Raw genomic sequence first — 11,998 nt, 5'->3', positions numbered from 1 at the left:
GAATTTACTTCAGGTGCAGAAATAAATCAATAACCAACCAGCTGTATTTTTCATGAGGTCCACAGAAACACTTGGTTAATAAAAACTTACTTCAGGTGTAGAAATAAAGCAATAACCAAAAAGCGGTATTTTTCACAACATCTGCAGAAACACTTGGATCCTACATGCATTTAGATGATAGGTAAAGAAAACTTTGCATCTGCCATTTCAAATGCCCAGGATGTCACCTCCAGCCTAGCTTTTTCACAAGGAAAATGCCCCTAGCCTTTGTTAAAACAGGACAACAGGCCCAAAATGGGCCTAGGCTAAGCCCATGTCACCAAACCAAGGCGTAACTGATTGCATTTTCAGCAAAACCAGGGGTGAAATCTTGAGCCAGTCAGCCCGGAGCCACCTGAGCAGCACTGTTAGGCCTTCTGTCTGATGGACCACCGGGCGCCTAAAGAAAGGGGACTTTCGTAACCCACTCACCTTTTACCTGGTAAACTCCCCTGTTCCACCTCCTTCTGTTCAAAATTCTCATTTTGAACAGGGCCTCAGAGCACCTTTCTATCTGCTAGATGGGATGCTGTCCGATTCAAATAGATTTTTGCTCAAATAAACTCTTATATTTTTAAATATGCCCCAGTTTATCTTTTAACAGTTCTGGCATCAGAAGAGGGAGCCAAAGGAGACACCCCACGGCCCCCAGGAACAACAAGCAACCAGGACAGGTACCTGCAGAGCCCCAGGCTCGCTGCTTTCTCGCTGCCTCTGGAGGTGCCAGGCAAGGCCCCCGGGCTCCTGGATCCTGCTCCCAGCTCTGCATAGGAGCTTTCCGACTGAGCACTGCTTGTCCTGGAGCGTGGCCTGAAACCCCAGGAGCCAGACTGGGTCAGACTTAGGCACCTGCTGCGTTCAGGGTCTGACTTGGAAACCTACTGTGTCCAGGCTCGGACTGGGATTGGGTCTGACTAACGCCGGAGTGGGGGGGGCCAGTGTGAGGCCTCAGGTGAATATATTTGGTGTGAGGGCTGAACAAGCAGGTTTACCTTATCAAAGAGAATCAAGTTAGAGTGGCCACAGTGGAGAATGTTTAACCTAGATGAGTTTATCCACTTACAAAGTGCCCAGTATAAAAGGGGTCTCATCGGGCACTCTCCATAAAAGATAAAGGAAAAATTATTTTTCTTCCTCTACAGTTTCAGGGGACTGGATGAGACCTTCTGGGACACCCCCTCAGTCCAGAACCTGCAGAAGGGACCCTGGGGAAACTGGCAGAAGCTGGCAAATGGGGAAAATTCTTACTGAATCAGCTCTCCCAGACCTTTATCTGTGAGGCCTGGTCGAGAGAGAAGTAGAATTTCATGTTGTCCTTTGTAAATTCCAACTCTCATGAATTTGATTGGGGGGTACCCACTGGTTGTTGATTCTTCCTCTCCTGAGACAGCTATTGCCTTCTTTTTAATACATATTTAAAGAATAAGGGTTTTTATTACCACTGTGTGTGCCTGTGTGTGTATGCATGTATATGTTGTATGTATATGTGCATGCTGCATGCATACACAGCGCGCACACACACACACATTTCATCTATTATCTCTGCCATATCTACCTTCTCAGCAGTGATTTTAAAAATCTAAATACTGTAGCAATGTTAATTATATTATCTTGACAGAACTTATTTTCCCAGTAATTGCTCTGTGAGAATTAAATGCTAAATCAGCAAATTTCTAGAGTATTCAGTCAATCTGCTATTATGCAAGATTATGCCTTTTCTGTTAAATGGTTTCCAGAGGCTTACAAAATAGTTTAACTTTGTCCTACATGTGGATTAATTTCCTTTTTCTGGTTTTATTTACATATATTGTGAAATGATTACCATACTAGGTTCATCTAACATGCATCTTCTCATATAGAGACAAAAGAAAGAATAAAGGGGAAAATTCTTGTGATAAGAACTCTTGGGATTTATTCCCTTAAACTTTGCTATACATCACACAGCAGCACTAGTTAGAGTCATCATATTGTACATGACATCCCTAGCACTTATTTATCTTATTAGTGGACGCTTTTATCTTTTGACTACCTTCCTCCAGTTCCTCCTACACTCAGCCCCTGCCTCTAGTAACCAGAAGTCTGATCTCTTTTTCTATGACTTTTTCTGTGTTTTATTTCTCATTGTAAGAATTTTATTACAAAGGTCACTCCTAGAAGAATAACATGTCTTTAATAAATTTTGCTGTTTTTTTAGAGTCCACACATAAGTGAAATCATACAGTATATGTCTGACTTACTTCAGTTAGCATAATGCCTTCAAGGTTCATCTATATTGTCCCCAAAATTACAGGATTTTCTTGTGTGTGCGTGTTTTTTTTCCAGCTGAATAATATTCCATCATATATATATATATATATATATATAATCACACAGCTAGTGGGCAGCAGAGCTGGGATTCTAAGGGAGGAAGTCTGGCTCCAGGTCGTTCATTGCCTGCCCAGAGGGTGGAACTATTATCTACCTGGAGAATCTAATGATGTCCCTTGGCCACACCCTCTCAGCTGCAGGCTCTGTTCTGCATGCATCCCCTTCAGTCCCTCCTCTGGCTCCTCTGTTTTTACAGTTGGTTTCTTTCTAGCTCAGTTCTTTCAGGTGCACCCTTTAGTCTTGGGCAATGCTGGGCTCCCCGGGTCCATTCACATTTGAACCTGAAAGACACAAAGAAGCCAAGTTCTGAGAATGAGTTTTGGGCACTGAATGCAGGAAGTAAGTGTAGACATCTTGAGCTGGATTTTCCTGATTGTCTAATGCAGCCTTGGGCAAACTACGGCCCGCTGGCCGGATCCGGCCCGTTTGAAATGAATAAAACTATTAAAAAAAAGACAGTACCCTTTTATGTAATGATGTTTACTTTGAATTTATATTAGTTCACACAAACACTCCATCCATGCTTTTGTTCCGGCCCTTCGGTCCAGTTTAAGAACCCATTGTGGCCCTGGAGTCAAAAAGTTTGCCCATCCCTGGACTCTAATGTCATCATAAGGGCCCTCACAAAAGGGAAGCAGGATAGTCAGAGTCAGCGAAGGAGATGCGAGATGGAAGCAGAGGTCAGAGTGATCGGAGTCAAGGATTTCAGGCAGCCTTGAGCAGCTAGAAAAGGTAGGGAATAGGTTCCCCCTGAGAGCTTCCAGAAGGAACATAGCCTCAATGACACCTTGATTTTAGTCCTCCAGAGCTGAGGCTTCTGACCTCCAGACTGTAAGGAATAAATTTGTGTTGGTTAGTCACCAGGTTTGTGGTAGTTTTTTACCACAGTGATAGGAAACTGGTACATCAGAGCCTTCTCTATTCTTCATGACGGTGACTCCTTTCCAGTGTCCAGGGCAACTGTCCCATAGCACTCCTCACTGTGTCGGTTCCCTATTGATTAAAGTTAAACATGGGTGATGACGTGTGCCTCCCACTCATCACACCAAGAAGAAGATAAGGTCAAACTGTCCCACAACGGGTGATGCTAAATTTGGCCCTGGTTCAGGGTAGCTCTCTCATCTCCCCACTGCAAAGGCATATCCTTCTTCACTATGAATAAATAAACCGTAGGATATAACTTTAAGAACATGTGATTATCCTGCTCCTAAACAGCCATGCAACAGTTTTGGTGGCATGACAGTTATGTAAAATGTATTCTGGAAGCCTGGTAATTTTGCAGTGTACGCATTTTGAGCCTCTTGCTAATGGCATTAGAAGAAACTTGATGCTAATTTAGTTGTTCAGGGATGAAGTCAACGCTTTTGCTCGAGCTACTTAAGAAATCTGGTTTCACTGAGAATTTCCAAACATCCTGCAAATCCCCTTTTTCTAACATTTTCTGAAGTGCAAGACTATGTGATCTGTTCATCCACAAATTGAGATACATGTACAGAGAAGGGATCGGGGTGCAGCTCTTTGTGTGTGTGCCCTGTGGACATGTCCATCCACCTCAGAGTCAGTCCAGTGGGGGAGAGACAATCCCATGCACCAGCTGTCTCCTGTAATGCACCACAGAGAGGCAAGGTAGCATATCTAGGGGTTCAGAGGAGGTTTCTGGAGGAGTGGTGTTGAGTAAGACTCCCTCCACGTTCTGCGTGGAGTAGGGTTCGGTATCTGAAAGAGGAGCCGCACAGCAAATGAGAGAAAAAGACACGAGATAATCTTGCAATATTGGGGGACCAGGCGGCAAGTCCCGAAGGACTTCCTCTGTGCTCAGGCTGCTCCAATCCTTTATTGATCCGGAGTAGCCCTTAGGCAGGCGACCCGCCATTAACAGGCAGACTAGCCCATCAGCAAGGATTTACATAATAATAAATGGGCGAGTAGTTTCAGCTACCACTGTCTGGACAAACAGAGGTGGCGCCTAGCTCAGAGCTTTGCTAGGGCTTCAAAGGCACCCAGCCTTGGGGGGGGGGGGGTGTTCCCGGGGAGTTCTGTCTATGCTTATCAGATAGTGAAGGCAATAAACTGTTTCCCACAAGTGGGGAGTTGGTCAGGTGTATAAGTTCTGCGCAGTTAGGAAGACCATTTTACAAACTTGGTGGTTGAGTTTGGGAGACATTAAACAATTCCTGAGGCCACACTCAGCCAGTGAGCCAGGATTTGAATCCAAGGAGAAGCGTGATTATGTCTGTGGAGTATCAGGCCATCCTCATTTGTGTGCCACAGAGAGGATCATGAAGAAGACACTAAAGTTTCCTGGAGGCTCACCTACAGCAGGTGCGCAGTGTCCGTGGGGCAGAAGACTGGCATTAAAACCAAGGTTTTAAGCCTCCTGGGCCTCATCTGTGCACCTGGGGTAATAATAGCAACAATGGCGAGACCCAACATTTACTGTGGGCTTACTGTCTACATTTACTGCCACAATTTTTCTCATCTCTAAATCAGGAATATCAAGAATAGTAATGAGGATAATAAATAATAAGTACCATTTATTGAGCATTTATTGCATAAAAACCTCTGTTCTAAGAGAAACACACACCTTGGAGTTCCTCATCTGTGGCCTGGGAATAACAACAGCAGTAATAATAAATGATAAGGACCATTTATTAAACACTTAATGGATTATAAACCCCTGTTCCAAGTGACTCACATAGCTCAGTTTCCCTCACTGAAGACTGGGAATAATGAATCATCATAAGTGATAGCCAACATTTACTGAGTGTTTGCTGTGTGCCAGGTCCTGTACCCAGAACTCTATTCAGACAAATAGACAAGGCCCAACTTGACTGGGTCGCCAGCAAACCTTCCATATCATCTCCCTCCCTCTTCACCTCATTGTGTTCCTCCTCGACGACGTTGGCCTCCAGATGCTCCCAAACACACTAAGCTCAGTCCCCCTCACAGCCCCGGCATGCACCATTCCCTCTGCCCCTGCACATCTCCCCAGATACCCACAGGATCCACTGCACTTGCCCGCTCACCTTCCTGCTCAGACATCACTTCCTCAGCGAGACCTTCCCTGACCATGTCATGTAAAAACCCAGGACCCACAATAGTACTTATTGCTGCTGCAAAAGAGGCATCCAGCAAATGCTTGCTTAGTCAGTACCTGCTTACAAAGTGGCAGCGGCCTGGTGCAAGGTGCCTTTTGGAATTGGGTATCGTCCCTCCCCCTCCACCCCCTTCCGCCCCCCCCCCCCCCCATCCCCAGCTTCCTGAATAGCTGACATACAGCCCAGCTAAGTAAGTGAGGGCAGAAGCCCCAAGGAGCCCTGAGGGAAAGCACCCCAGATGAGGGCCCGGCAGCATAGAGGCTCTAAGATGACAATGTGCTAGGACAAGGGTGGAAAGCTAGAACCTAACGTGTGAGGGGGAGCCCAGGTAGGCGGCAGGTCTCAGAGGCCCAAGAGGTCAGTCAGCAGGAGTCTGTGGGGAACGCAGGGACTCTAGGATTTTACGCTGAAACACAGGAATCCGACACGACCTGATGCGGGTTTTTAACACGTTTCCTCTTGTTCGTGTTGGCAAAACAGACGGTTCAGGAACCGGAAATGCAGCGGTGGAGATGGGGCGGACTTGACGCTCTGAGCTAGCTGCTCAGGAACCTGCAGTGTTGAGCTGGTGAGAGCACCCACCCGGCCTGGGGGCGGAGTCCGGACGAGGCCCCGCCCATGGCGCGTGGAGCCCCGCCCCCGCGTCGGCCCCGCCCCACTCCAGCACCCCCGGGACTCCTGGACCACAGACTCATGCCGCGAGGTGAAGGACCATCTGAATCACTGCCTTTATTTCTCGGCGGGACTTGAAGCTGGGGATCGGTGGGTCCCACTGGCCTAGGGGGACCACAGGGCCAGCTCCACCAGCGACTCCAGGTCCTCCTCGTGGCGGGCGCACAGGGACTCCGGGTCGGGCTGCCGGAGCGCAGAGTCAGGCTGTCAAGCCCGTGGCTGCCTTTGCCCCGTCACCGTCAGCACCCGGGGATGCCCTGCTCCCCACAGACCCTCCTTCCGAGGGACTCTGGGGACATCCCCGCCCGCTCTGCCTCCCTCTCTGCCCGTCTCGCCTCCATCCCTGGCTCCTGACCTCTTCTTTGTGGGCCCAGTCGCCCGAGGGACTCTGGGTCTGGGTGGGGACTTGCCCCCCGGATTTCTCCAGCTCCACCTTCAGCCTGCAGAGAAGGGTCAGAGGAGAAGAGGGAGAAGAGAGCTAGAGTGGAGGGGTCAGAAGGAAACCACTGAGACCCAGGGACCTGACGAGGCCCAGGCCAGTCCTCCTGGGCGGGGTGGTGCTGGGGGAGGCATTGGCCCATTCCCTTCCTCCCTGCCCCGTCCCCTGCCCAGGGCCTCCTTTCCCCTCTCACGCTTCGTTCACTGCCAGGGCTCCCTGGACCGTAAGCGAGGAGCCCAGCCTCTGCTCCACCTGCTCCAGCTTGGCCCTCGCTAAGTTCTCTGCAGAGGGTGAAGAGTGGGCATCACGGCCGGCCCGGACCTCCCACGCGCCGCCGCGCCCCTGTCCCCCAGCCCACGCGGGAGTCCCACCTTCAGTGAGCAGCTGCTCCTTGCTGCTCTGCAGCGCGCGGATCTCCCAGGCCAGTCTCCGCTCCAGGACCTGCTGGAGAGAAGGGGCCTGTCTATGGTCTGTAGTCCTGGCGCCCTGCTCCTTCGCGCCTCTCAGTAAGTCCTTACTTGAATTAGGTCGCTCATTCATTCAACTATTTATTAACTCAAAGTGCAGTTTCTGCTGCGGCTCCCGATGTCCCTGTGTACATCTTAAACCTTAGGTCCTGCCACTCCCCTGCCCATGCTCCAGTTTGCTCTTCCCCAAATGTCCAAGGTAGAGTTCAGCCTCAGGGCCTTTACATTGGCCTTTCCTTCTGCCAGGATATTTTTCACCCAGCTTCCTGCCTGCTTCCTCCCTTACTTCCTTTGTGTCTGCATTCGGACGTCACTTGCTGAGGCCTTCCCCAACTGATAGTACATGATTGTCTTATTTTCTTAGAGTATGGGTATGCCCCCCCTTGCCTCCAACCATCCTGGGGCCGGCAGACACTTGGCCCTTGGGTTCCCCACTGTCTCCTCCTGCCTGGAATGCTGCGAGATGCATCCAGGGACATTGGTTGAATGAAGGAACAATCTGACCATGGCTTTTTCCCATTTGCCACTGCAAGGTAAGCACACTCTAGGTGAGCAGGAGGGGAGCAGGGTCAGCAATGGTTACTGTGAGAATCTTGGCAATGTGTTGCAGTGGGGGATGGTGAGAGGTGGCCAGATTAAAGGTAAAAGCTGAAGGGTTGGGTGGCTGGGCGAAAAGAAGAACAGAGTCAAGGATTATGCCATGAAGTTGGGCTGGAGCAGATGGACCTGAGCAGCTAGTGGGGACACTGGAGAGGAGAGGCTTTGGTTGGAGGCAATGATGATGGCTCACCTGGAATTCCCAGAGGTCCTTGTGCTGGCTCATGAAATCCTCCAGCTGTTCTTCCATGTGTGACCTAGGGGCCAACACCCAGGAGTGAGAGAACATCTACTAGGACTGACACACAGCCCGGCTCATTCTGAGGATTCCTCATGCATAGGCCTTTAGATCTTTGCCTGGTGCTCCATCTGGTAGGAGCCCTTTTCTGGGCTTTATCCTCCAATATTGCTGGGGTTCTTGTCCCAGCATCAAGAAGAGCTCAGCAATCTGGAGAAGGCTGTGCGTAGATTAAATAGGAGTCCGGAGACGAAGCATAATTTTGAAAGGCATTAGGGGGTCAGAGGAGCCTAGCTAAAGGAGCTAAGTTCTGAGTTCTCAGGTCTTAGGTTTCCTCTTCCCAGGACCCCATGCTTTTTATTAACACAATTTGTCCTGAGGCGAGTCAGAGATATACACTTCAAAGGGTATACACAAGCATTGTCAGAATGGGGGAATTAGCCTATGGCTGTTCAGGTGTTTGGCCAGTAGGAGGCAATAACGTGTAGATTAAGATGCCTTTTAGCTGTCTGGCAGCCAAGCAATAATCCTCTTTTCAGGTTTGGGGAAATGCCTTCAGCCATTCCCAACAGGTGACTGCATGTGTGACTCAACCCTGTTGAGTCCCCAAGTTTCATCAACCTTTTGATGAAACTCTTGAAATTATGACATGCTGGAATTGGCTTCGGGCACTAGCCTTGGTTCCACTAGCTCCTCTCCCAACAAATTCTCCCTGATGCAAACCCCACGCCCACTCCCCACCCAGTGCCACCCCAGGCCCCAGTGGTTACCCCAGCTTCCTCTGTTTACAACTCTCTTCATTCTGAGAGTTATGGATGGAAATTTGATCCATGAACTCATGCAACATGTGCTTCCAAGGAAGGGAAAGACAACCTCAATCATTCTCTGAATGATTCTCTGCAGGAGTGGGAGTTTGGGGTTTGTTTGTAACCGTCGTCATTCCCCTTTCTTCTGTTGATTGAATGAAAATGTATGGGTCTCTGTTGAGACTATCATCCTGTCCATCCTGTCCCCCATCAAACCATGAATTTGGGCCTGATCTGAGCAGTGAGCAGAGACATTGAAGCCAAAGAGGAGGGGCTTTGGTTGGAAGAACACTTTGTGAGGGGAGCAGTAGTTTAGCTTCATAGATTCTAAAGTCCTGACTTCAAGCCTGGATCTGCTATTCTACTGTGATCCTTTTGCTGTATAAGAGGTTAAGTTACTTAACCTCTCTGGGTCTTAATTTACTCATCTGTAAATGGTGGTAATGATGGGAGGGTGACATTAGCCTTTAACTCCTTTAATTGTCTTTGTGAGGATTATGTTGATAAATGAACATAAACTGCTTATCAGACTCTGTCGTGTGTGTGTGTGTGTGTGTGTGTGTGTGTGTGTGTGTGTATGTGTGTGGTGTGTGTGGTGTAATTAAGCATTCACACACTATCCATCATCAGGTTTTCCTGCGCAATTAAAATCATGGTGCACCAGGGTGTGACAGCTCTGGTCACAGAACAGTTAAGTAAAGGTTCAAATGATGGAGAGATGGACGGATGAATGGTTGGCTGGACAGTTAATTGGATGAGTGAATGGCTGGCTGAAGAGATGATGGCTGGCTGGAGAAATGACCAGTGGAGGGAGATGGCTGGGTGGAGAAATAAAAGGATTACTAGAAGGATAGCGGATGTCTGTGTGGATGGTTGGGTGAAGAAATGAACAGCTAGATGAACAGATAATTGGAAAGATGGAGAGAAGATGAATGAATGATCAAACGGATGGAAGATGATTATATAGAAGGCTGGAGAGATACTGTTTGTCTGGCTGACCGGATGAAGGATTGGATAGTAGGGCAGATGTATTGATGGGTGAATGGGTGAATGGGTTAATGGGTGAATGGATGAACGGGTAAATGGATGAATGGGAGGCCTAAATGAGCAGATAGATAAACAGATCTGGATAAAAGCAGAAGATCTGGATAACCAATAGGGGAAAGCTTAGAATAATACCAATGGATGAAATTTATAAAGAAAGTAGCAAGGAAGGATTAAATGAGTGAGTTCATCTCAACACCAGTATCTAATATCAGAGATGAGCATAGAAGTCTTTTGTCTAGCTGGTGTATATTATAAAAGGGGGAAATGAGGAGTGTGTGTCCAAGATTTATTTTCCCTAGCTCTTGCTCCTCACTCCTTCAAGCTGGGGAATAAGGTGGGGCAGAGCTGGGCAGGACCTCTTACCTCTGAGCCTCGCTTTCCTTCTTTTGGCAGTGCAGCTGGAGGATCCTCAGCGCTTCTGTGGAGAGGAACCAGGAGGGCCATGTGACAGGTCTTGGGGAGCCAGGCTTGGGTGGAGGTAATGGGCACTGAAGGGCACTAAGAGCACTTTAGTGTTTACTTCAAGTCAGGTGGCAGCCAATGGAGAGGTCTGAGCAGAGAGGGAAGCAGCCTGACTCAGGCTTCAGTGGGATTCTTCTGGCTTTTAGGGGGTGATGGGGTAGAATAATGAAGACAGAACAGCTGTAAATACCTTGCTTTTTTCTCAAGACCTCCTCTAGGTGTACTTTCTCTCCATTCACTGAAAAACACAGTAACACTTTGAGCCTCCAAGGAAGGGGCTATATTCCGTGCCCCCACTGCAACTTCATGCAAAGGGCATGCCCAAGGTCATACAGAAGGTCTGGTGCAGCCCCAGGAGAGGGGAGGTATGTTCTTGCCACCCTGCACCCATCTCCCACTGGGAGATCCAGCTTCTCCCTGTGGGTGCCCACATTCCCTGTAAACTCCAAAGGAGTAATGACTCTGCAGGATGCACAATGTTACAGCGAGGAAAGAGATGACTAGAAATAAATGCACCAAGTCAGATGAAAATAAAGGCCATGAAGAGTGAGAGTGACAGAGAGAGAAGATGACATCCTATTTCACATGGGACCATCAAGGTAGACCTGTTGAGTGAAGTTTGAGCTAAGAGCTAAAAGATGACTTGAGATAGCAAGAAGCAATCTAGATTACATAGCATAAGAGCATTGCAGGCAGAGGGAACAGCCCATGCAAGGACCCTGAGGTGTGCACAGGAACACCAGCAGTGTCATGGGATCTCTGGTTTTGGTCTCACTTACAAGAGTCCAATTCCCTGTGCAGCGTCTCCCAGAGAGCTTGAGTTTCTCCCAATTCCTCATTAGATTTCTTCTTTGCTGAGTCAAAACACAGAAGAAGACACTGTGAATGCAGCCTCTAGCCTGGCTATTCTCTCTTAGATTGTGACACAGCACGCTATCTTCAAGCAACCTGGAGGGGCCTGAATTTTATAGATGAGGAAGGGGGGTCATTCAAAGTCCAGGGCCAGCCTCAGTCCCAGTTTACCTTGCTGAAGCTCATTAATCCGGCTAATCAGATCTTCTATCTGTGGCTCCAGGCTTCCCTCTGCAGACGGAAAGAAAGATTAAGTCAGAGAAGACAGATGCCTGGCTGTCCAAGGCAGACAGAGGGTGGGTGGGTGTTGGCATTGTGTCTCTGCTGCTATCATCAGCACACATTTATCGAGTGCCTGTTGTATGCTGGGCTCTGTAAGAGGCCCTTTGCAGGGCTTGCATTCTGGGTGGGAGAGATGGACATTGAACAAAGATATGTATCAATGTAGGTGGCAGTAACTGCTGTGAAGGGGAATAAAGTGAAGCAAGGGGTTGGAGGGTGAAAGTGTAGAAGGTGCTTCTTGAGATGTGAAAAAGGCTCCAAATGTGGAAAGGGAAGGGAGCCCTTCAGTTTTGTGGGGATGTGGGGTGTGGAGGGAGGAACGCTGCCAGGCAGATGGACTAGTGCAGAGAGAGTGAGGCAGATGCCCAAAGTAATGGCTAAGGGGCTGGTGTGGCAGGTGTGAATCTAGTAAGCAAGTGGGGAGCAGCAAGAGGCAAGGTGGGGGAGGGGAGGTTCCCTTCTATTAGGAACCGATCAATGCACTGTAGAATTTAACCTGACGATGGGCTGGGGAGGGGGTGTGTCCAACCTCCAATCCAGCCAGAATTTTGCCCAGCCCTGATATAGAGGGCTCCCAGGCCCCCTTCAACAGCAAAGCAAGGCACAAAGCTATTTGTATTGCCATTTGTGTA

The 11,998-nt window shown here is 48.7% G+C and overlaps 1 protein-coding gene across 1 annotated transcript; it reads right to left on the bottom strand.

Annotated features, from left to right (window-relative positions):
• Positions 1-6,213: 6,213 nt before the first annotated feature.
• SYCE1L (synaptonemal complex central element protein 1 like) lies at positions 6,214-11,998 on the bottom strand. Its single transcript, XM_081108649.1, has 9 exons — positions 11,256-11,998; positions 11,012-11,086; positions 10,423-10,470; positions 10,134-10,188; positions 7,873-7,936; positions 6,987-7,056; positions 6,809-6,896; positions 6,532-6,616; positions 6,214-6,359 (listed from the first exon to the last, which is right to left on the bottom strand). The coding sequence occupies exons 5-9, from the start codon at positions 7,927-7,929 to the stop codon at positions 6,282-6,284; spliced, it is 378 nt and encodes a 125-aa protein (XP_080964775.1). The 5' UTR covers positions 7,930-7,936; positions 10,134-10,188; positions 10,423-10,470; positions 11,012-11,086; positions 11,256-11,998; the 3' UTR covers positions 6,214-6,281.

Source organism: Myotis nattereri, assembly GCF_964212035.1.
Source record: "Myotis nattereri genome assembly, chromosome: 15".
Classification (NCBI taxonomy): Eukaryota; Metazoa; Chordata; class Mammalia; order Chiroptera; family Vespertilionidae; genus Myotis; species Myotis nattereri.
This window is presented reverse-complemented; position numbering and strand designations above follow the sequence as displayed.